The sequence below is a fragment of the Rissa tridactyla genome, chromosome 1 (assembly GCF_028500815.1).
Source record: "Rissa tridactyla isolate bRisTri1 chromosome 1, bRisTri1.patW.cur.20221130, whole genome shotgun sequence".
In the NCBI taxonomy this organism is placed as follows: domain Eukaryota; kingdom Metazoa; phylum Chordata; class Aves; order Charadriiformes; family Laridae; genus Rissa; species Rissa tridactyla.
The window spans coordinates 211,521,806-211,547,738 of record NC_071466.1 but is presented as its reverse complement, the minus strand read 5'-3'; the positions used below and the strand labels follow the sequence as shown (position 1 = coordinate 211,547,738).

The 25,933-nt window shown below is 43.4% G+C and overlaps 1 protein-coding gene across 5 annotated transcripts in view; it reads right to left on the bottom strand.

The window, feature by feature from the left end:
- The window catches only part of FRMD4A (FERM domain containing 4A), a 228,483-nt gene that overhangs the window by 54,396 nt on the left and 148,154 nt on the right, over positions 1–25,933 (bottom strand). For all 5 annotated transcript variants that reach the window (XM_054188941.1, XM_054188944.1, XM_054188940.1 and 2 more), the window contains 6 exons: positions 24,245–24,301; positions 21,812–21,834; positions 12,905–12,988; positions 5,563–5,628; positions 5,300–5,357; positions 3,420–3,506 (listed from right to left, as the gene is read on the bottom strand). In XM_054188941.1, the coding sequence (XP_054044916.1) occupies positions 3,420–3,506; positions 5,300–5,357; positions 5,563–5,628; positions 12,905–12,988; positions 21,812–21,834; positions 24,245–24,301 (375 nt within the window). The remainder of the gene's footprint in view (positions 1–3,419; positions 3,507–5,299; positions 5,358–5,562; positions 5,629–12,904; positions 12,989–21,811; positions 21,835–24,244; positions 24,302–25,933) is intronic.

Here is a 25,933-nt window from a genome sequence, read left to right as displayed (position 1 = left end):
CATTTATTTAATACCTAAGAATGAACACTATCAGATCATAACTGATACCGACTAAATCCGAGTTCAATCAGGCAACATTCAAGAGGAAGCCTTTGGCAGGGCTTGCTGAGTCTGTGAGCTAGCCCCTGAACATACAGGAGAAAAACAGGAAGGAGAACGATAAGCCTCAAAGTGATGGCTTTGGGTAGCTTCAGGGCTTCCACAGAATTCAAGCATAGGCAAGAGGGAACATAAAAATAGAAGCACAGAGTCACATTAGGCTCTGCAGTCCATTGCAAGCTGCATTCCAGTTTAATAGCCCTGCATTCCCATCTGAACCACCTCCGACTAGGTGCCAGATACCCATCTCAGCTGCATCCCCAGTAACACTGGAGGACTTATGCCTGAGTGAGAATAGCGCAAGCAAGATCAAGTTCTGGCCTTGCGTCAGCCTCAGTTCTCCTCTCCAGACTCATCCAACTTGCTGACAAACCTAGTTAGTTTTCTAGAGACACATGGCCGATTTACTACAGCAATTTAATAAAAACGTGGTTTTGACTGACTGCTAATGGGATCGCCTGAGATAGGCTCAGCTGCTTAGTGTGGGTTACAGTTTTACTTGCAAACACAATAAGCATGGAAATCTATCTAGGATGACATAATAGGAAAACATTACAATCTCCCTTATAAGACAAGCAAGGTTTTTATATGCATTTAATATAAATGTCTTGGTTTCAGCTGGTTTCTTGCTACAATTTTCTGCTTGTGTTTTTTCCAGGGAGATTTATTTTTCCATTGTAATTTTTCAATTTGTTTCTGGCATTGTCAATGTGCAGGAACAAAATAATAGAGATCAGAAAAGACATAATCTCTTTCCCCCTCCCCCTCTAATTTTACCTTGCAGAAAGTTCACTAAGGTTTACCCCTCCCCTTTGCACAGCAAAGACTTGAACCGGCCCATGCTGGTATAGTGAAATGAATCAGATACTACGGTAAGCTCCCAGATACCAGGGTTATCAAGTGCAATTTTACAATCTAATTAGCAGAGGATTAAATATTGCACCTCATTGAGGGAGTTGAGCTGCACTTGCCAGAGGGGTTTTACCACCTGTGTAGGATAAGAAGTCTTTTTACTTGCTCTACAGAGGGTAGAAGCATACGATGGAGAAATAATGAAGCCTCAGCCACCCTATCGAAGTCCTGTCCCTGATTTACGCTGTGCATTCTGGAATAGCCCTGACAACAGACGGGGCTTGCAAGCATCATGTAACAGAGAAATGCTCATCTAGGCTGTCTTTTCACTGCTGTGGTCTCTGGATTGTGGCAATGGACAAATTCTAGCCCGGAAATTCCTGCTCTCCCTTCCCACTCAACCTTCCCTCCCAGATTTATGACCACTTCTGCTAAGCCACAGAAGTCCTCAGTGGTTGGTACATAAGGCAGCAGCATTGTTTTGGGTCTCCTGGATTTTGTACATAATGTGCGGAGAGAAAAAAAAAGTAATTCCCAATAAAGAGAAAACTGGCACCTTATTTTTTTAGGATTACACTCGCAGAAAAAGGGTAGGATATGCCTACAGTCCCTGATTCTAGGGAGGGCTGGAGGTAGGTTAGTGGGGACACAGAGAGGCTGGCCAAGATGTTATCAAGGTCTAAAACTAATGCTACAGACAAGATCACCCTCAGCGGCTGAGAAGACGAGAAAGTAGAGAAGCTAAGAAAGGAGGCTTGACTCTTCTGGTGGAAACAGTTGTCTCCTCTCATGCAGCCAGAGTACCTGACCTCTTTTTTTCTTTCCTCTGATGCTCTCCACCAACACTCACATCCCACCAGGGTTAATAAAAATTGCTATAGCTTGCGAATAGCTGAGTCCCGGTCATGGCAGGGTGCTGTTTTCTTCCAAATAAATGTTTCTGTCACTAAGACTGATTTCTGAAGGCATGTTTTAAGGACATGTCTGCCCTGGGGGGTTGGCACTAAAGGAGATATGTGGGTGCAAACACCTAGCCTAGGCATGTTTTAAACTATCATGTGTGAGTATGGCTTGCCCTGCAGGTAATGATTGATCCCAAATAGATACATCTTTAGAGCACAGATGCTCTGTGGAAACTCCCTTGCTCCCCTCATCCTTTTCTTCAATGAATAGACAGCCCCATTAATAGCCTTCAGTGAATAAAAGACTAATCAATGCACCTATTATCTCCTGCTGCCTCCTTAGCAGTTCTGTTTTATACCAAAACCTTGATTCTAGTTTATTTTAATAGAAAATGCTATCTGTGAGCACCAGATAATGTCCAACTTGGATGGGATCAGAGGAGGTGAAAGAAAGGGAGGGAGGATCTTGGCACAAAGGCAAATGAGAAATGCAGTACATGAATTCAGTGTGGAGGCATTTGCATCCATAGAAGAGCTGCCTAGTTGCTCCAAATTATCCAGTTCTGCAGCCTGCAAGCAAGCCTGAAACCTCACCTCCTGGTATCTCCATGGGCTTGCGGTACAAATACTGTTGCTAACAGACCGTGCGTGCCCACCTGCAGGGCATGTGCTCAGACATGAGCATTTTTCTATTAGATGGCATCCTAAGTAGGAAAATCAGAACACATGGGTCCGCCTAGTAGAATGAGCTCAGGGAATCAGAACCTTCCTACTCCCTCACTCCAAATGAACAGGACGTTCCTTAGCTGGATTTCTCAAAGGCAATTTGGAAGGACTGAGACAAATCCCGATTTTCAGATACACTAAAAGCCTCACTAAAAATAGTAATAAAGAGACCAGTATGGCTAATCATCACTGACCAAGGTCTAGTGATTAGATCTATGCACACCCTGCCTTGATTTGTGAACTGTTTCAAAGTAAAGCTCCTAAAGAAAACAGATACTGGGCGAAAACTTTTTAATGGCTTTTTTTTTTAGGCATGTGATGAAAGTCGTCTTCTCCTGTTAGCTTTACTCTTCAGTTAGTAAAATTGTTTCTTAGCAAATGTAATGCTGCTCCTTGTAAAACCATGCAATTTTTTCTTTTTGTCTTTCCTGTCCCTTTTTCTCTCTGTCTCTTGGATCATTTATGGCTTGACAATACACAATCAAGAGTTGGCTGAGCATGCTCAATCCTGTCATAGCCAGTGGGGATGGAGTCTCCAGCACCTGAGAGGATCAGTCCTTCAGTTCTCATTCATGTCTTATGAGCCGCGCAAAAAAGGAGCGTAAATTGCAAGATTAAGTAATGCTTATTTCCCCTCCCCCGCCCCACCTATCACAACACTTAATAAATTAAGAGCTCCTTTTGTCCACGAATTCTTTGCAGACATTCATACGAGTTTGGGAGAACAACAGCCTTCAAAATCACAGGAATCAATGCCAGTATTTGGCATATATCACACCCTCAAATCAAGCTATAACATGTGTGGCAAGCCCAGACCTTGATAGAAAAGTAAACACTTACCTTTCTTGGTTTCACTTTGTCATGGTAGTCATACTGAAAAATCCCCTTGTAGCTAAGTCCTAACCACCAAGGAATTCCCTGCTTGTCCTGGAAGAAAAAAGAGAGGGAGTTATATTGAATAGGATGGGGAAATGCTGGAGATTCCCAAAGTTGTTATTCAAGGTGAAGATTTTTTTCTAAGCAATTATCTTTGCATGTCATGGGTGCTGTTAAATTTACCCCTGCTAAATTCCCTGAAGTCACAAAGCCACATGGTGTTTTAGGAGAGACCTGTTTCACTTTTAGCTATAACATATAAAACCATTTAAAATGCATCACCTGTGGTCAAGTTACTCAAAATGCCGCCGGGGGAGGCGGGGAGGCTTGACATGGGTCCCTTGTGCAGTGGTGCATCCTCCTTTTCTTCCCTGAAAATTATTCAGTCTGAACTCTCAGAGAGTGGAGAGGAAGGAAAGCGAATCACCCATCTGACTTGAATTATGTGGAAGGATTTTAGCATTAATCTTGAAAATGCAGCAGTAATGGGATCTGAGAGCTACCAAGTGATAAGGTCTGACAGGCTCGGACCCAACTGCTTTGTGTCTGAGTGTGCAATAAAATGGCCTTATGGAGTAATGGCTGATATCTGATACCAGCCTCTTTGCAATTTACTGAACTGGAGTCCTCAATGAAATTACATCTGTTCTGTTAATGTGATAGAGAATGGCAGGGTAAAACGCAGCAAAACCAAAACCCCCACATCAGGCAGAAGCAAAACCTATTACGTGCAATATTTGCTGCCTCATTGCTGCTCACTGGTACTTATTGATCCTGAGGAGTTCACTGGAATAGCTCTCAAGTATTTGCAGGCTTGAACACCCAGCCCAGTCCACCGGATCTTTTTTGGTGTAGAGTAATCCAAGAGATCTGGATGCAAAGGGTGCTGGAGGGATCCTGCCCTCTGGCAAAAGGTGAGGCTAATGCTTTTCACAAAATGCCATGCACATTAGCAGGAGTAGACTAGAAATGCATCTGCCCAAGACAGGTACTGTCAGGTATATTTGTGGTTTTATGGTACCCATGTGTGCAAGACATTACAGATGTATGAAAAACCATATGATCTATGCAGAGAGATAATGATGAAACGCATCAAAACTTCAGGGGTGATAAATGAGGGAATATGCTCTGGGGAGTGTGAATCTAGCTTGCTTTATTTGTTTATTGATTTCTCTACTTAAAAAAAATAACAACCCTACACAGCTGGTCAGACGGGGAAGTAATAATATGAGACTGGAAGATAAATCATTAGACAAAAGAAATGAGGGATTTCATGAATACCTGAATGAAACCCACATAGTTATAAATGGAGAGCTGTTTGGGGAGGGGGATGTGTTATGTCTAGAGTGTGGGACAATGATTTGGCACTAAAAAGACATGCTATATCTGTATCCATCTACGTATATCTCAAGTGAAGGGAGCTGCAATCTGCAGGTTATGGCTGGCCCTAGTTAGTTGCTCATGGATCTGCCAGCTGGGAAAAGTATGACCTCCTGGAACTATGAAAAGGAGCAAAGCATCAAGTCTGCCAGCGACGTGGCTGGCTTGTCCCTTTGGTGCTGGTTCACTGGCATCACCAGAGCTCACCGCTGCTTGTGGGCTGAACATCTCCAGCACAATAGGACTTCAAAAGTTTTATCTCCAACAACAGGATTTTCCTCTTTGGAGCTGTATTTACCAAACATTCACTACACAGTTGAAATAAGTTTATCCTATCACAGGAAGTGAAACAAGACTTTAGTAGCAGTGTATTGTATTCTGAAAGCAGGATGGTTATTTGTACCTCTCTCCCTCCTCTCCAACAACAGTTTAATTCAATAAATGACCTTTTTTGTAGCACGTACCTTTACTGCGTAATAATGCACTCCATATGTTGGGAGGGATTCTACAATGCTCATGTAACTGCAAAACAACACATAAGAGAATAACGTCTGAGAAGCTGAAAGGATGATCTGGGAAAAATGCTTAAATAAATAAATAAGTACAGAAATAATTAAAAATAAAGCATTAGATGAGATCGGAGACATAGTTATACACTGTATTTACAGTCCAGTATAAATATTTCCTGACAAAACAAAGGTCACAAGAAGTCACTCATTTCACTTACTTCACAATTGCTTGACCTCTTGTCTGACCATTTAGTTTCTTGTAATATTCAATGACTCGATCCTCACTGGAAAGGAAGAAATGAGATGTTTTACATAACGGGAGTATCATGACTAAGTATCTTGCCAAAAGGTAAAGAGGTACTTCTGTTAACACAGCTACCGACTGAGGGAATCAAAAGATGCCAAGCAAAAGTGTTAGATGAGAGGGTTTGATGCAGCCCAGGGCAAACAAGGGGGGCTCACAGACTGAGAATAAAAATGGTTTTCTAGGAGTTGGCTTTCTCGAACAACCTTTTTACTCACAAATACAGTATCTACGTGTACAGACTTTTCCCTCTCTGCATTACTTTCCTTATCTACGAACGATACCCATGATATTACATTGCGTGGCAAACAGAAGCATTTTGGAGCTGCTCGAGCTTTGCTTTGCCCTAGCTAATGCAACTTCTTTTCAGGTCCATCAAGTTCTCTAAAAGCTAGCAAAGCTTTCGGAAATTGGTGGCCAGTAATAGCATTAAGCCTCACAAATTACTCCTCATTGCAACTGCACAAAACCACATACAGGAGCACTAGTGGAAGCACTCTGGAGAAATCTCCCTTGGCGAGGAGTTAAATTCCTAGTGTACACAGAGGCAATGTCCATAACGGCAGGTTAAACTGTGGTAGGGAATGTTTCCAACACACTCAAACTTGGGTCCCTTTACTGTTAAAGTACTGATGTGCCTTTGCATACTTTTGGGTTATATTAACTTGCACTCCCACAGCAACTCCTGGCTATGCACTGGGAGTTAGCATGGGCCGGGCCCATTCCTAACAGTGCTTTGGAGACTAAGACAGTTTCATGGTATAGATGGATGCAGAGAACAGTTCTGGGCGTGTTTGAAAAATGCATGTTGAGACATTCGCCTATACACGGTGGAGATGAGAGATGTATCATCCAAGAGCAGATCAGCATGACCCAAATGACAGACTGAGAGACATTTGTAAATTCACTTTTAAAGAATCCCATTCCTTCTTGTCCAGTGAGTGGGTAGCAGGAGAGCACAGAACCAGAGCTATTTGACCGTGCTGTGCTATCAGCTGTGCTAGCAAGGTCACAGCATGGCAAACTATAAGCCAATGACCTCCTTTTGAAGGTTCACAGCTCTCTCATTTGATTTCAATAGCATTCCTCTCAATCTACGGCCATGCAAGTCACCACAGCCTCCAAGCCTGATACTTTCAGACAGGTCTGATTTTGATTCTTTGACTTCCAGCAATGTAATGCCCACAGGACCAGCTCTGTTCCATTGGCATGACAGAATACTCAAGTCCTCAGGTTTAAACCCAATCTCTTGCTCTTTATGTTGCAACACCAAGGATAAGGAATCTGTTGAGTCCCCTCAAGACACTGTACAGACTTTGCCAGTCCAAGAGGAAGGCAACCTAAACCTTTATGCCACGTTTGTCCCCTTCCCACCTGGCACTGCATAAGCTTTCAGCAGTACCAAGTGTCTATCTATCTAATGCCATCATGCTGCATGCGGTTCAGTCCAATGTGAACTGGCATTCCTCCCTCCCTGCATTTCCTAGGGCCAGCTGGGGTCCCTAATGGGGCCTTTAAAGGCAGCCACCCAGTTGTCCACCATGTGGTAATCCTTCCCCAAGCAGAACTGAAGCTATTTTTATTGCTAGACAGTGTGAAGGAGCACAGCAATGTGAGATGGTCTGGAAGATGACCTCACCACAGCTGCTTAGAGATGCCCATGGGGACTTTGGTGGAAAACTGCAAAGTGTTTCACTAGCCCTGCTAACACGAGTGTGTCTTCTCATTGCTGCCTTCCCCATACGCATCCTTGTGCCAGAGAGATCTGCGTGGAGCCAGAATCTCTTTTAGAATGAAGTTTCCCTGCCCCTGCTGGGCACAGCCTTCAAAATGCCCTGAGTGATGTCACAGGTAGAGAGGCCACAACAGAACCTGCTGTGACATCACACACAGGATGTTCTGTTCTGTGACATCTCAAGGAAGACAAACCGCACTGTGACATACCAAACAGGGCGTGCTGTGCACAGATGGGGCGTGGGGCCTGGCACAGGGTAGCTGAGGACAGTGCATCCACCCCTGGTAACGCAGCAGGGAGGGAGAGAACCAGAAACACCAATGTAGACGGCACAGAGCAATTCAAAGTAGATGGTCTGTCGGATTGTCAGCAGGGCCAGCTGTTTCCCCCCAAGCCTGTAATTTGTCCAAGAGTAACTGCTTTTCTTAGTCGCCAAGTGACTTCCCCCGAAAATCACTCGTGAAAATAAAAAGGCTCTTACTGGGGCAAGGTGAAGTGATGTCCCACCAGCACACCACAATGGGTACAGCGTCCTGATTGTGTCAGTGATAAATTGCATGGGTAAAGGAATAGACCAGCTCTCCCATCAAATCCTTCAGAATAATTTTAATGCTTAGAAAATGATCTGTAAGCTATAAATTCAACAGCTATGAAACCATATTCAGCCCACTGATCCAAGCAAGTACCACAGATGTTACGGGCGTGCACATGAAGGCAGAGCCTGGGTCTCCTGCCATGATTATCATAAACAGGATTACTTTTGGAGCAATAACTAAATTACATGAGTGTTCAGTACTGGAAGATCTCCAAAAAACATCATTCTTAATAAAAAGATAGACAGAGAGGGCTTACAGCCCTTTGAAATTACCCCTTAAAACCACAATTACATGTGGATGCAATTCCTCTGTCTCAGACAGGAACAAACTAGGAGTGACTTCTCAGAAAACAATGGAGTTTCTCCAGTGGAAAACGGTCTTAGCTTTGGTTTCCACTCTGTACAGTTTATTGTACAGATCAAGCTCTCATATTGATGCCATTCAAGAAAAGGACAGATGTAACTACACAATGATTACCTAATGTGATTCCGGATGCACTCTGCTTTCTTATAAATGACGATTACAAAATAATGGATATGTTCCCAGACCATACCCCTTGGGCAGGGAAGCCAATCGATGGCTCATTTCCTTCAAAAGGACAGATTAGATGTCAGGCACCCTTCCTGAACAGTGGGATGAATAAAGTTATGTTCTTAATCCATACTAAAAAATGTGGGATAGTCCAGGGTCTACCCAGTTCTCCTAAACAAATGCAGGCAACACTCTCTATACCTCCATTGCCTCGTTAGGACACTGATGATCTTTCTTTTCATTGTATAATGTTTTGAGGTCTACAGATGTTAAATGCCAGGTAAGTATCATCCTTATTTCTACTTCTGGACCAAAAAATAAAGCCTAAATTATCAATTCAGCCATGAATATTTAAGAGCAGGATTTGCTGCCTTTCACCTTTCTACAACACTGAGCTAGTCACACTTTGGGGAAAGAAACGGATACACCAGAACACAATTCATCCTGACAGCAAAGGGAGCTGAGGGCACCTAGCTCAGATGGAGAGGTCTACACTGAAGAAATGTTCATGGTCAGATGAATCCCACCCCAGCTGTGTGATAGTCCCTCCTGTAACAGTTCTTTGAACTTCCTTTTCATTCCCTGCACAAGAAGGATCATCCAGCACAGAGGTCACTTTCTGCCTCCAGCTCTGGGACAGAGGGGTAAGCCCAGCATGTGCCAGGGAAAACAAGCACAATCATTCACGGGTCAGAAGGAGCATTAGCAGAGCTTATGAACATTCTCCCCTATCATTTCAGCTGTTCATCTCTGAGCAGCTGCCATGCTGCTATTGACAGCTGGGAGAGTGCTGGGACATTGCCTGGACCACCAGCTGACGTCTCCTCTCCCCCTGCTCTGGGTCATTTCCGTGTCAGTGACACAGAAACTCATTCATAACGCAGGGCTGACAGAGGATGCTTAACTAATGTGGTGACACGGAGGCTGCCGAAGCATTACCGTCTGTTTGCCAGCTCATAAAACATTCCCCCCAAAGCTGCAAAAATTAGTATATGGATGATATCCTGCAACAGACAACTCTAATAAAGATCTTTAGAACTACCAAGAAATCCCTCCTGTCCCAGCAGCTTGCAGAACTGGACGGCAGACAACTTGCGAGCAAATGCAGAGCCAGAGTTTCTCAACATCAGATCCAGATTTTCAAAGGTAATTTGTTTCTCCCCTCTCTTCCCAGCACACTGAGCTGTTTTAAATAGTTATCCACTCATTGCTGCACCTTACTCTTGTTCTGTTTCTAATCTTCATCCATCTTGATTATGTTCTCACACTTACTAACGTCTTTATTTGCAGTCATATGCTGTCCCACTGAAGCCAGCAAAGCATCTCTTGGGCCAAAGGGACCAAGAGCAGGATGAGAGCCTCAGGTCTGTGCTATATTAGAGAAACTAAATAGTGAATTTCAGCTGATATTTTCAGAGGTGGATTTTCTGGCAATGCTGATGCTTTAGGTTGCTAAAAACAAGCTTAAATTCAAAGTCTGTTGGAACCTGGGAGAAGTTCGTCTTCCCCCTGGTCTGTTGAAAATCCTGTTCTAGCATTTACTTTGTGCCGATGCATCTCCTCCTTGCATTCTTACTGGCAACCAAGTATTGGGCTGGTTTGCTGGGGAGGATCTGAATTGAGATAAAATGCAATGACAGTGGCTGGAAAGGAGTACTGTGCACTAACACAGGTTCTCTCCTGTCTCACTGTGATTAGTGTTGTGTCTAAAATAATAAATACTGTCAGTTGTTTCCATGCAAGGGCAAGAAAAATCAAAACTCAGGGCCCCAGGCCTTAGTGGGCACAGATTCCCCAGAATCTGTATGGGAGGACCAGAAGCTCAGATTTTCATTTAAAAGACAAAAAAAAACCCCAAACTCCTTCTTGCTTCACTAGTAATCAGTGATGCTAAGAGATGCTTGAGAACAAGATGTGAAACTGATTCTTCTTAATCTGTAGAGAGCTGGAAACAAAAACTTGATGATATAAAAACTACAACCTTCATCTTTGTTGTGATGTCTACATACTTCCAAGAAGATGTTACAGGGCAGGGAAAGGCCTGCAGCAAGGGTATGGAACCAGGAGACTCCATGAAGGTAGAGCCGGAAGCACCAAACTCTGCTGAATCAGCCTTCACTGCATCTAAGAATCCAGGACTCATCCCACTGGTCTTACCACGTTTGGTAGGAGCAACAGGTGAAGCTTTTTCATGGGGTGTGATGGAAATGTTACATTATTTCATGCAGAACTATCATAGTATCTTGCTGAAGGTATTGTAGTATTTACTTGATTATCCATTTTACCACCTCTTAGTCCATTTCAGCCTATACAAAGGTTCTTATGTTTGTTTTAAACTAACTAAAGCAATTACACATCCCACCCTTAATGTTTCAAATGTTTCTTTCCAGAGCTGGAAATTCACTTGTTACTGCTTTGTGCTAATACTGAAGAACCGCAGCATAAAACTGATTGCATACTGAAAAGAACAGGATGAAATTTGTATCCAGTATGTAATCTGCATGACATGCACAAGTGTCAGAAAACACAGTTTTAAAAATCTGCCCTCTTAGATCACTGAAGTTTGATCTGTACTTCAGAGGCTTTTCACCTGATTCACCAGCAGCATCTTGACAGCATTCAGCGTTTCAGAGGGTGTTTATGAAAAACCCACCATTAATAAATAATGAACTATTGAAGTATAAGAGGTCTCTGAGACCTGGTCACTGAAGTGAAATCACATGGGAGTCACAAGACTGTAGCCACTGGTTTTATTACCCCATTGGAAACACCGACTTCCCAACCTGCGACCTGTTCTCAGTCACATGAGAACTCCCACAGAATTAAGTACGGCTGCAAGAAGTGCTGTCTGTACCTTGTGTATAACTGTAAATACTCGCATTCTGAGCATGAGGTTTTCACATGGCTCTTCTTGCTTCAGATGACTGAACGTAGCCCAAACCCAAGGAGAGTGTCTTACGGACAGAGGCTGTCCCAGACCTCACTGAGATTTCCCAGCAGAAGTTCTTGGCACAGGCATGTTGACTAACACTGGCTGACGGCAGGGGCAGACAGATCCTGATGGGCAGACGGGGCCCGACAGGCAGCCTGGGTTGTCACTGCTTTCTTGTGTACGGATACCATCACAAGCAACTGAAGCAAAGGCTGTGTGGGCACTTCAGTAAGACCTCAGTCTGTGTTGCTGCTGAAGGGTCAGATTTGCCTTCCCTGTCCATGGCTCTTGTGGTGGCTTTTAGCTTGAGCTACAAGTTTGTCAGTCAGACCAGGCCACCGACCTGGCTGGAAAAGCACTTTTTTTTTTAATGTGTGGATTAATTTGTGCAAAAATAAAGGACACACTCCAAACAGGGAGACTGTTCTGCTTCCAGTGAAATGTAAGCCTACATTTATCAAATTTCCACAAAGATTTGGTTTGATTTTTAGACAGAAACACCAGGAGACTGTGATGATCCACAGCTTTTGTGTAAGTGTTCCTAACCTCAGCCTGGGACTCTGAGTCTTTCCTGATGTGCTCAGAAAGTGATTAGGAGACCTCACAGACTAGCTTGCTTACGGCGTGACACTAGGTACAGCTAATTCTGCTATTGTAGCCATGCTAGAAAAAGTGGATGGCCTTCCTGGCAAAGAATTGAGATCATAATCTACAAACTGATTTGTTTCCCCGTGCCATCCTCAGATTACCAAGATGCCAAAATTAAGAGAGTAGCAGATAAAGAAGTTCACTCCCACCCCCAGGCTTATAGCCTAATACTTTAAAGACAAACATGAAAGAAACAAAAAGAAAATCAAGTGAAAGCATCTCCCCATTAATGATCAGTCTTTCCCCAAATTCTTTCCTATTTGCACAGATAAAAGGGATAGGCAGGGTGGCGTAAAGAATCTATGTGTGGGGCATACAAAATTTAATTGCGATCCTGCTCCTACCCAGGATTTAATTTTCAGTGCAATAAAGGCAGAGCTCAAAAGCCTCCACCTCCGAACATGACCTAGTTTGTATAAAAGGAGAAATACATCCTTTTTAGTTCAGCTATGCCATACAGAGAGGATTTGCAAGACGAAGCTCGATCACTCAAACATAGCACAGAGCAGTGCAAAACACTGACATTTCAAACTGGGAAAACTCTTTGCACAGATGCAAAGTGCTGGGAAAGGAAATGGCATATTAAGCGTCTCGATTTCATCAGGACACCGGCACATTTACAGTGAATTTTCTGTGCAGATCTGAGGCCCAAGGTGGTAGCTCTGCTTGTGCTGAATCATGCAATGAGTCAGTGGCAGACCCAGAGCTAGAAGGAAGGAATCCCTGCATCCCAGTTCCACTCTCAGATCACTCATTGCCAGAGCCAGGTCCTGCATAAGACACTGCGAAGCTGCCCAACAGAATGATACGTTACCAGTAAGCGAGGGAAGGATGCTCCTTCAGCGCTGGTGTTGGAAGGGCTGGAAGCTTCTTTAATTCATTCCTTACAACTTCATTGCTGAAAGAGAGTTCAAAAGGAGGATCAGGCTACAAGAAAACAACCACAATATTTGATATGACCTGACCTAGCTGGCAGGCTGCTACAGCTCTACATCTGTTCCTCCTTAACAAAAGGCACTGGGGTTTCCTTTTTCTTCTCTCTTTATTTGTTTTATGGCAGCCCAGTTAACTTTTCCTTCTATTATCAAAATTGGAGAGAAGCTCTCCCAGATGGTTATGCTGAAGCACTTCCTACCAGTGACTGGACACAAAAGCCACCATGTCACATTTCATTGAGCAGGGTCCCACGGACATGTTAAGGGAAAAAACCAAGGGGAAGAGAAGAAAAAGTGATGCTTTCAGCTGCAATAAAGAATCTTTATTTAATGCCTTACAACCTGATGCAAAAAGTAATGATTTGCTTTCTTAGCATCACAGGTTGTTCTTAGCCTCTTGCCCCAGTGACCTGGCCTTTGCACAACATCTTCACTGATAAGACTCCAGCTTGAATTTATGTCCTGATACACAAAACCCTCCCTGGGACCAGGCCCAACCACTTGGCTAACATTCTCCTTCCTGCAACCTCTAGTGGCCACAGTGGCCAGATGGTGCAGCATCACTGCACAGCAGAGAGCAGGGAGAGCTCATGAAGCGGGAGACAGATTCTTGCAGATGAAATGATACCATGGGATTTTCTCCTACAAACCCCAAATGCCTCCATTACCACTTTTAAACACACAAGGAATTGTGTGCACATGAAAAAAAACATCCGTCAAAGGCTTGTGAAGGAAGACAGTGCTGCTGTTACTTTTAAAATCGTAGAAATACACAGCCAAGAGGGCCAGACAGGACACTGAGGAGTGCCAAAGAATTAATGTTTATTGGCTTACTTCTTAATAGCAGGGTTTTTTTTTGCCTTCTTGTACCCTCCCCTTTATCCTGCCAAAAGGTGTGGCTGTCCTGGAGCTCTGGAGACAGCTACTTCTTCCAGAGCTCCAGATTTCCCAGCCCACTGACTCCTCCTATAGGGCAGCAGGGCCATTAACCAGGCAGACAGGTAGTCATGGCATCCCCAGCTGCAGACCAGCCATCCTAACATCTGCTAAAGGCCCAAGGAGCCCTTGGATGTGGCAGGTCACCCTGAGTCTTGTTCTTGTTTCTGGGACAGTCTGTATGGTGGCTTGCAGAGACATGATACTGCTGCAGTTGTTGTAAAACTCTTCCCACAGCATTTCTCTGTTTTCACATCCCAGCAGCAGGCTCTGCCTGAGACCTAGGTGGGTTTGTCTTAATTGGAGTTTGCAGGTTAATTGCTAGGTTGGGCCATAGGGTAAACCACTAACATAAATCCTGGAGCAGGCATTTTGGGTATGTCTACAGGCATTTATTATCATGGTAGTTCCCTGACAATCAATTAAGTTGTTTTAAAATAGGACCACAACTTCTAGTCAAAGCAAATTTGTAAGACAGATGCCCAAGTCTCAATTAGGTTCAAATTTTGCAGAGTGAAGATGTGTAAAACAGCACTTACAAGAAAAGACTAAGGCAACCACTTCTATGCTAAGCACGTAGAAAACAACTTAGTAGCACCTCATATGCCAAGTCAAATGACTCTTGACAAACAGTGTTTGAACACCCACTCCTGCCTACATCTCATGGGCATTTGACCATCACCTAGATCCTCCTTTGCGAGTTCAAATGCTCAAAACCAATTCAGATGTTTCCTTCCATAGCAGGTAAATATCTGCACAAGTCTGAACAAGAAGCTGCTCTGTTCCATATTATCTGCTGATCTGGCCACTCTGCTCTGCGACTGACAGCCTAGAAAACAAGCTGCTGCTGTTTACAGAGTTTACTGGGTCTGCCCAGAGACGTCTCCTCCACAGCCTGTGCATATTCAGCTCTTACAGAGTTTTTTGACATTTGGAAAGAAACTGGGGGAAAAAAATAGAACCTAGCACAAAGAGAGAACAAGCAGCAGTCACTGCCCTCAAGTGAAGATCTTTTGAGGCTGGCCGCTCATAGAAGGAAGTTGAGAAATTTCCAAAACTTTTCTGGGAAGACAGGGAGTAATTTCCAAACAGGGACTTTCTGAGCCCAGAGAGCCGTCAAACAGGGCAAGATTAGTGGTGACTGACTATCTTTGAGAGTCTGGGAAAAAGCCTGAATCAGTAATAGCTCCCATAAAAGAAAGGGCTAACACCAGTCTGCTCTGTCTTTTCTGTCAGTGAGGAGCAAAACTTGCTTACACGGCGATAAAAAGTCTTAAGAATCAAAGAAAAAGACATTCTTAGTGATATTGTTGGATGGAATTGGCATTTCTGCTCAGTACCTAGAAAATACCTTACAGGTAGCGCCTCACAACTTCAAGGCACCAAATGTAGTTCAGGAAAGCATTTCCAGGAACAAAAGGTATTTCATTCCATGGTCCATATATTCACTAAGTTTTCTGGCAAGACTTGTCTCAAGACAAATGAAATTAGACTCCCAAAAAGATGTCATCAAGAAAAAGGAAAAAAAATAATGACTCAGGTTGCATTTGAGCGAGTGGCCACGAGGTCACTTTCCTCTTGGCTCCTTTTAAAACACCAAACCCCTTAATTTTTAAAATGTTTCCAGCAGGATCACAAGTGGTTTTGTACTTACTGCCTTTCCTGCTCTTTCTAGTAAAATATCCCAGTGTGTTTATTTTATTACTGTATTTAGAAAGTGTTTGTTTAATCCGGTTACTTGTGCTGCATTTATTTTATATTTGAAAGTGTCCAACCTGCAGGATTGTTATACATGGAAGGGAAGGGTGCTTTTGATACAGATTTATTAATATACAGGGGAAAGGCTCCAAATACAATTTCTCTGTGTCCTCCAGAACCCTTTATTCCTGCATTATGGTGGAAATTATACTTAAGAGACTGAATATCAATATGAAAAATGAACTGGAAAAGCCATCTGCATGGGGTCCTGAAAGGTGTTTAGATATCCAGAAATAAGGGGAACTGACTGGAGAATGAACCTAGAAGCCAGGAATTCCTGAGTTCTGGTCTTAGTTCTAGTACTGACTGTTTAATGAGTCTTGGCCAAATAAATTACTCTTCACGTCTCAGTATTTCTGTCTGTACACGGGGGTAAAAGACCTACCTAGCCACTTCATAAGCATTTTGTGAAAAACAACTTTTTTGGAAACTGGCTGCAGTAATTTTGAGCAAGATTACGTGTGCAGTTGTCTCAGGAAATCCATACGTTTTCCAGCACGTGTAATAACAATGATCAGTAACAAAACAAAGCTGCAGGTTAAAGTTATCAACTCTTCTCAGCACGGTAATTAATTCTGCTGAATGCCAGAGAAAATAACAGAGTCTGAGATTCTCGGATTAAACAGTTCCATTTGAAATACAGTGTTTAGGATCTTCTCCTTAAGGTTGCAAGAATGCAGCCTGGATTTTGTAACCCCTTAATAAATTCTAATTGGTTAAATGTCACTAGGTTACACAGAAAGAAAAGTAAGCCTGAAACTATGTTAGATTACCATCTGCGCAAATGTTGAAATTATTGTGAAATTCTGCTTAACAGGAAACTGGCCGTTTGCTTTTCTCCTTTGTTATTCTTTCATATGTTGCTGGGAGATACTTGGAGTTCAGGCGAAATGTCTCATATTGCTTAACTGGAAGAAATCTAGCAATGAGAGCCTGCCTGAGGAACTAGCTGCATGGGTTCAGGATTTTGTTTTATGTTTTACTTAGAGTTTTTTCGTTCTCCTCCCCAAACTGAGGGACAAATGATCAGTATATGTTATTTTCAGCTGCTTTGACATAGATGCTGTTTAAAGTTGAAGAGCTGGATTCTGAACATTTAAAACTGAAGTTGGTGTGAGTTTCTGAAAGATTTTGGTCGCTGTTAGACTGGACTCTTAATCCAGTAGGATTAATTTAGACAGAAAATCTCAACTGTTTTAACAATATGTGATGCTCCCCCCTCAAATTAGCCAGGGCATTCTGGTTCCTTCCTCTATGTAGGCCTAAAGAGGGTCACACCTGTAGGAACTGTGTTCATTTAAGGAACTGAAATTTGTCCTGCCTATGCTCTGCCAACCAAGTGTGACTCAGGTCCCTATTAGAAACAAGATTAGCTTGAGTTAATAACCTTTACGTCTGTCTGCAGGATACTAGTTTAGGAGCTTTATAGGTGTAATTCTGTGCCTTTGAAGTCAAAACTTTTGTAACTAATATAAAAAAGCATAGATCAGATCTTAAGTGTCCTATTCAACCTGAGAATCATTTGAATGGGGATGCTCAATTGTCCTAAATTCAGTGTTATGTCCCAGCCTCAATGTAAACCTTTTTCAGTCTTGTCAACTGAAGCATTTGAGGATTCTCTTAAATAATGTGAACACCACTCTCGTTAAATGCAGAGGACTAGGAACTTCTTAAGGAGAATAACTTTCTATTTTAAACCTTGCTCTGCCTAAATCTGTACCAAGTAAGAGATGTACCCTTTGTATAATTCTGCTTCCAAAACACTGAGACGGACCAGGCCACTTACAGCAAAGACTGAGAAATATTTTTCTTAGTTGGTCTAAAAGGGTTCAGGAGCTGCGGGTTTCTGACGGCTTTGTTTTTTAAATGAAACACACATAAAAATTGGAAAAGGCCTTAGGCAAATTGTTCGCTATAGATGCCAAACTGATCTGCTGGATCAAGCACTGGCTGGATGGGTGGTCCCAAAGAGTGGTGGTCAATGGAGTTAAATCCAGCTGGCGGCTGGTCACAAGTGGTGTCCCTCAGGGCTCGGTGTTGGGACCATTTCTGTTTAACGTCTTTATTGATGACCTTGATAAGGACATAGAGTGTATCATCAGCAAGTCTGCAGATGACACGAAGCTAAGCGGGAGTGTTGATCTACATGAGGATAGGGAGGCTCTACAGAGAGACTTGGATAGATTGGACGGATGGGCCAATGCCAATGGAATGTGCTTCAACAAGGCCAAGTGCTGGGTCCTGCACTTGGGCCACAACAACCCCATGCATCGCTACAGGCTTGGGGCAGTGTGGCTCTAGAGCTGCCTGGCGGAAAAGGACCTGGGGGTTCTAATTGACAAGCGGCTGAACATGAGCCAGCAGTGTGCCCAGGTGGCCAAGAGGGCCAATGGCATCCTGGCTTGTATTAGAAATAGTGTGACCAGCAGAAGTAGGGAGGTGATTGTTCCCCTGTACTCAGCACTGGTGAGGCCACACCTTGAGTATTGTGTCCAGTTCTGGGCACCTCCATCCGAGAGAGATATCGAGGTGCTGGAGCGAGTGCAGAGGAGGGCAACGAAGCTGGTGAAGGGCCTGGAGAATAAATCTTATGAGGAGCGACTGAAGGAGCTGGGACTGTTTAGTTTGAGGAAGAGGAGGCTGAGGGGAGATCTCATCACTCTCTACAACTACTTGAAAGGACATTGTAGAGAGGTTAGTGCTGGTCTCTTCTCACAGGTAATTAGAGATAGAACAAGAGGGAATGGGTTCAAGCTGCAGCAGGGTAGGTTTAGGCTGGACATTAGGAAAAAATTCTTCACAGAAAGAGTGGTCAGACACTGGAATAGGCTGCCCAGGGAGGTGGTGGAGTCACCATCCCTGAACGTGTTTAAGACTCGTTTAGATGTGGTGTTGGGGGATATTGTGTAAGGGAGAACTTTGTAGAGTGGAGTCGATGGTTGGACTCGATGATCCCAAGGGTCTTTTCCAACCTAAATGATTCTATGATTCTATGATCTGTCAGGGCTTTTGTGGCATCTTAGTTCAAGACAGATAAGGGCGACTCAGACTATGTGCTCTCCAGGCTTATGAAACACTGGGCAGTTGTTGCGATGCCTGAGTTAGGGAATACTCCTAGGTGGCAAAAATCAGCACTGAGACTCATATATGATGATGCTCTACCAAAGGATGTAGGACATGTGCTTGAAACGTCACATAAGCCCCTTCTGGGGAAAGGAAAGAGTAGTACTATGAGCACAGTTATTATTCTGAGGCATGGGATTATTCCCTCAAAAGCAGCAGTGGGAGCTGCTGTCATTGTAGATGCAGCAGTTCACAGAGGTAGACACCTGACTGCCAGAGTTTGTAAGATCAGTTCTGTTTTTTGAGCTCCCATGAGGCTCAAAAAGCAGACATGCCACTGCATTCAGGAGTCCTGAACCAGCCCTTTGTGATCCACCACCTGGGTGCAGTGGGGTTTGGAGGTTATCACGCTCTGGCCGTCATGGGCAGGTGCCAATCCACAGCTGAAATGGCGACAATTTGGCATGGGCTCTCCCAGCACCTGAGGTGACCAGCAGTGACTCATAGGAAGGCTCCCATGGGGAAGAGCAATTCTCCCATCGCTACAAATGAGCCAGTGCTTATGCACTTTTCTGGATCACAGCCAAAGAGAAACTTGTAGTCTCACAAGCTATAAATCTGACGGTGGCAGTAGACAGGGCAGGTGTGGGAAATCTGCAGTCTGCGTTCCAAGCATGCAACCCTCTAGAATTAACTTATTTCTTCAAAAACAAAGCAGGAGTTCAAGAGTTCAGCCTTCACGCAATGTATGCTGCCACGCACATTTATTATCTTTAAATCTCAGCAGCAAAACATTCACAACTGCGGAACTTCTCTGTTTCAAAGAGTAGCCACTTCTATTTCAAACAGCATTTCAACATCAACTAACTTCAAACACTGAAGCTAACTTCAGCCTTAAGAGAAGTCAGAACATTTGTCTCATCTGCAGTTCCTCTGGCTGGCCCCAGGCTTGATTCGCCTCCCAGATTTTTACACTGCTGATATGAATAACCACAAATCTCAGCAGGCAAAATCTTGACCACAATGACCTCATGCTGACTTCAGTAGCACCTGGATCTCACCCAGTACATAAACCCATGTCAGTGCACATTAGAGGGGAGCTGCTGGACACACATCCCTGGAGATGCTAAGTCTTCTCTTAGACCATAGAGGATCAGGGTAGCATTCTTCTACCTTCCTCCAAGAACAGGCCTTAAACTCCGCTAATATGGCAGATTGCTTTGCCACCAAAGCCCATTTATAAATTAAGATCCCTGGCAGTGTCACGAAATTGTTATTATGACACTGCTTCTCTGTCTGACTCGGATGTAAGGATTTCCCCTTCCACTTCAAATCATTGTGATCCACAGGTGGAAAGGACTAAGAGCTAACTGTTTTAATGGGGATAGTGATGACTGCCACACTGATGTGGAGGAACCATTTAACACTATGTGTTGAGTTATCTTCTGTGCTCTCAGGGAAGATTCCTCATTTCTCTGTGGCCTAGAGATATGCACTGTGATAAGCTCAACCATTCCTTTTACAAGGGACATCAAACAGCTTTTAGCAGATGGATGTTTTCCACCGGCTGTTTCCACTTTTGGTCTGGAAACAGATACTTTAAGATAAAACGCTTTCAGTCCTATTACCCTGAGCCATCTGATTCCTTTCTATTCTGTGTTTCATAGTCTGAATGTACACTTTCTGGGCCTGTTTTTGTCATATCCAAGATATTCTGAGAAAAATTAAATGTTGTTCTTCGTAGCATAACCATTGGAAGATGTGGTTTATCACAGGTTTGAATGGCAAAACCCTGCTTGGTCCAGCTCTACTGGGCTAAGCACTTGTCAGTGCATTGAAAACCAGACTGAGAAATAAAAGAGCCACATGCACTCCAATACCCCCTAAATAAACACTGCTGATAGCTGACTTCTTCCAAATCACGTGGAACTGAAAATGAAGCAAGACTGGGCATGTGCTTCCGTGGTCAGATGCATGTCAGGATTCTGCAAGTTGATTACAGTTTTGAGAAATGATAAGGCAGAACTTAAACTTCCTTTTAGCAAGGGTTACCTCCTGTCATCTCAGATTCCATGTTGGGCAGGTAATATTTGCAATGCATTCTTCTTTTTCACTGATTTGTCTCAATTTTAGTTGGCTAAAAGTCCCAGTCCACCAGAAGGTGGAACCCGCCTGTTATTCACAGCCTCCTATAGGTGCACACGGTATCATTACAGTTTTCTCTCAGTGTATCTCAATGCTGACAAAATTAAGACACCTCTTTAGGCTCATCTGTCAATTCAACCCCACTGCCCATTCACACCTTGTTTTCTTCTCTGAAACTAACTTCAATGGATATTGTGGTCCTCCAGCTGAACTCACATTCAGGTCAGCAAAAGTAATATATGGAGTATGTGAATTTTTTACCTCTCCTGGGCTTCAGATGAAGAACTTTCATGTTTCTCATGAAGCACCAAACAGCCATCTGACCTTTGGTTGCTACTAATGTGTAACTGACAGATACTGTCAACTTAAATGAAAATTCTTGGGCATTTCATTAACAGTCTGCTGAAACACTGACCACAGTCACCTCTCTGAATTTCTTACAGCAAGTCTGAAGATTTGGCTCCAGGGATAGCAGAAATTCAATAAACCCAACCATTCTCATAATCATTATGATTACGAGAACTCTGTCCAAATTCAAGCTGAAATATCAATTAGTGATGGAATTTTAATGTTGCCTCTGGCTGGACCTGTGATTGTAAAGTCATTTCCTTAGTGATTTCCTTCTGAAGACTAGTCTATTTCCTGAACTTCATGGGTATATAAAGAGATTTGTCAACACCAAAGTCACAAACAATGCTGATTGCAAGGCATGCTCTGGTCAAAGGCTTTGTTTTGTGCAGAAATGATTTCAGGAAACTCAATGTCTATGTTAGCAATGCATTCCTGTTGCTACGCAGCTACAACTGAGTCGCATCACTCACACAGTGGTTTTACCAGATTCATTCTCACAGCACACAATGGCAAAAACTTTTAATTTCACCTACCTTGAAAAATCTCCCTTTGCCTCCTGTAAAATGAGAAAGAAAAATTAATATATCATTAAAAATAGAAAAAAAAATAAGAAAACAGCTGTTCAAGATTTTCCATTTGCAAAATTCATTTAGCAGCAATTTCCTGTTGTAATTGATTCCTCATGTATTTTTTGGAACCAGTATCTAATGTCAAGTGCCATGATACATGCAGTGAGCTGGGCAGATTAGCAAAGAAAAGGTTTGCCTAGTACAGGGCCGGATGATTCCTCATTCTGCTAGTGGATACCCAAGAAGGAGCTGCAGGAAATAATGTTAGTAAATGAGCAATTTTTTGGGTCAAGGTGGATCCTACATTGCTATAAGATCTCTGAAGTCTCAGTGACCTTGGAGCCTCTGAGACTGCAACTCCCTTGACTCTTTCTACAAGTATTCTCATAATTTTCTAGTAACTAGACTCTCAAAAAGCTTGCTCACCGTCAGCTTTCAAGGGGATGTAAGACGCAGGGTTCTTTAACTCCCTGCTGAGTGTTCGGGGGAGTATTTAGCTCCCTTACTAGATATTTCTATTTATCACCATCACAGCCTGACAGTAAAAGGGATGGGTCATGTTCCAGTCCAGTAGTTAGATTAGTACCTGAGTCTTACTGCCTATCTGGCGAACCCTCAAAATCTGGTGAGTATCCTCCTCAATAAACGTAATACGCATTTTGCATTTTCCATAGGCAATATGCATTTCGGATGATGAATGCTAAAGCACCTCATTTGCCGTCAGCTACACAGAAAACACAGTGCAAGAATGTAATTTGTGCAGTGAGGGAGTTTCCGCTGCCAAGAGGACTGAGTTTTGCATCCAGGTCTTTTGTCTTTACATCAGTCCATCCAACCGCAAAACCTGTCAGCCCACATCCAGTGGTGCTTCAGTCCTGAGGCTGGGGTAAAGTTCAGCTTCGGTGGTACTTTAATTTGTTCTGGTAACACAACAATTTGAAATAAGGCTGCAGACTAAACCACTCGAGTCCTGACAGTTCTATGTTACTATTTCCCTCTAAGTGAATTGAAGGGCAAACGACTTCTCCTCTCATTCGTGGGAAGGAGACTTCGAGCATATCATGATTATAGTTCAACACAGCAAAACCCAAATGATATGTCCTGGCCTGCACAGGGATGAGCATGCTGAATTTAAAAAAAAACAGTTTTGTAGGGTAGATTCTTCACACTTCGGTTCTTTGACCTAAATGCTGCAGTGAGAAGTAGAACAAAATGCAGTATGTTTTGCTTGGATCCTGTCACAAACATGGGTCGTAGTAATTTCTGGTTACAGACGGCAGAGGTGTGGCTTGTTTTGACTGTTTTCATTAACTTACACATCAAACTACTACAGGAATATATGTAACATCCTGTGTTTGTCTGTGATGAGAAACAATCACAGGCAACAAGGGTTACAGTGGCAGATCTGGATCTGGCTGTACAATTACAAAGCGCTCAAGCTATTCATTAGGATGAGCAGACAATAGATTCATAACCCTATTGCTGCTTCTCACAATGAGCCTGTTGTTTGATGTGTATTCCCCCAACAGCCAATATGTAATTTCTATAATGTGCTTTTAATTGAGTCCCCCATCCTGGCTCTCTCGCTCCATTTTTGTTACATAAAACGTTTTTAATGAAGATTCAAATCCCTATGCGTTAATTGCTTCTTTAACATGGAAAGTGCTACAGAAGTGCAATGCATTGTTATTTATTAGTGCAGTCTGATGAGATGGCTTGTCTGCTCACAAGGCTCCTCATAGCTTCGTGGCTAATGGGAAAAAACAATCAAAAGCACACTGTACGAAAGGGGAACAAGGATCACCTGACAGTTATCTCTCATCTGCTCCCACAGTCATGCTCTTAAAACCAGACCTTTCACAAAAACCCACCTCCACTACCCTGAAAAGATTCCTCTTTGGGAACGAGAGATTTACCAAATGCTGATGGTAATTTGCTCTCTGATCCTTTCCTTCTTCCTGAAGAGCAGCACTTTAAAAGACTTTTTTTTTTTTTTTCCGGTGAAGTTTTTTGGAAACTCTTTAAGCCCTTCTGCCCATCTTGGAGAATACAGACAGTTGCATGGATTTCACCTAGGAAATTACACTCATCACTTAGATTTTCTCTGGCTTTACATCATACTCCAGGGTCTTGGATATCTGTGTCAGCGCAAACATAATATACGTTTATGTACACAAAATGTTGGGCAGTGGAATCTGCTCCTTGCATAGAGAGGTCTAATGAAAGAGCCTTCTGTATCTATTTTGCATTGGTATAAATGATGAAAACTGCATACAGATGTCTTTCTCCAGCAACTGGCAGAACGCCTGCACTTCCATACAGCCATTTTGGATTTGGCAAGTCAAGAGATTTAATGCAACACGAGGAAGCATGAAGCGAGAGAAGGCAGGTGCTTACCTGCAAGATGTATGCAGCCAGTTCAAACACCACTTCACTGTCAACCTCAATGAGTTCCTTGAAAGGTGAAGAAAACAAAGAAAAAGAGAGTTGAGTCTGTTTGAGCTCCTGCAAGAAGAACGTGCATCACCTCCTGGCTACTGCCAGTTTTCTCCCCTGGCTAGGCTTCAAAGCATTCCCTGTGCTCCTGGAGACCAAAGTGAGGGAGAACCTGCCCACTCAGATGTGGAGAGAGCCAAATACTCAGCATAATGGCTTGGTAAATGAAGCATAACTGGGTGTGGCATGAAGGGATTCCTGGGAAGGAGGGAGAAGACAGGTGGAAGGGGGAGGATCAGGGTAATTTTTATTTTTCTGATCTGTGATTTAATGAAAGCTAGTCTGGTAAATACATTTTTTTCTCCCCCAAATGTCACCCATGCTTCAGGAGAACATAGTCTTATCCTTGGCTGACAGAAGCAAGGACATGAGAAAATTTGTCTTTACTGAGGTTGTGTCAAAGACACAACTCCTTTGGCCCTTGCCCAGGCTAAACTCACAGGAAAAAGAGTGTAAAAATTCCCTCTTGCAGGCTGGGAGCTCTGGTTTTGGCCCCTTTATCTCTGTGAGCACTGGGGCTGGGGTTGCTTTGAGAATGAGCTGTGACAGCAGATCTTTTGGTAGATCTTCAGTGCTCCGTTCTATAGGATCCAGCCCCCAATGAAAGCAATCTTGGAGGGTCAGGTGAAATTGTGAGTGTTTTGCTTGGACACTGTGGTCACATGAAGGACACTGATGGTTCCATGAGATCCTCTCAGGGTCCTTCTGCTGGGCCTGTGATAGCAGTCACAGAACCCAGGGGTCCAGGCACTGCTCCATCCAAATTTGTGGGATGCAAACCGGCATCAAAGATCTTCTCTAGACCATGCTTTTGCCGAGAAAGGGTGGACCAGATGACCCTTGAGGTCCCTTCCAACCTGGTACTCTATGATTCTATGCTCGGGATGGGAAGGAGGAGTATTAATCTCATGGCCAAGTGTGCTCTCAAGTCTCTGCTCCCTACCAGTGTCAGCTTTTGGGAAGAGAGTGGGCTTTTACTGAGATACTGTTTAGGCCTCAATTCTGCAACTAGATCTCCTAATGTTGTCTCCTACGTATGTGGCTATATACAGTGGGTCACTTCAGCGCACTCCTGTGGTGACTCTTCTGTTATATTTATTTAAGCTGCTGTTTTTAATATTTTACCTCATCTGGCAAGAAATAAGGGATCTAAATATAGATCACTGCTGTGATCCGTGCTCCAGCCAAGTCATGGCCACACCTCATTTACAAGCCACAATCGCTGCGTTGGCCTGTCTCTGGCAAAATCAAAAACAAAGGGAACAAAACAGAGGATAAGATCCAGGTGTCCTTGGCTTTCACTAGTGCCAGCTTTTTAAAATAAGCACTTCCTTCACCTCCTTCGTAACAACTCACTGGGGAGTGAAGACCAGCTCTGCTGCGGGCAATAAACACACCTTCCCCGGTTCAGCTGAAGTGCCTGATTCATGCAGGCACCTGCACTAACGATGTGCCTGTGCCAAGGGAAGCGGCTGCTGCGAGATGTCGATTCAGCTGCAGGCAGGGCCGGGCTGGGACAGTCAGGTATATTCCATAGCGAGGGGCGATACGGAGTAGAACCAGAGCGCCTGGTCTTCCTCTCTCCTTGAA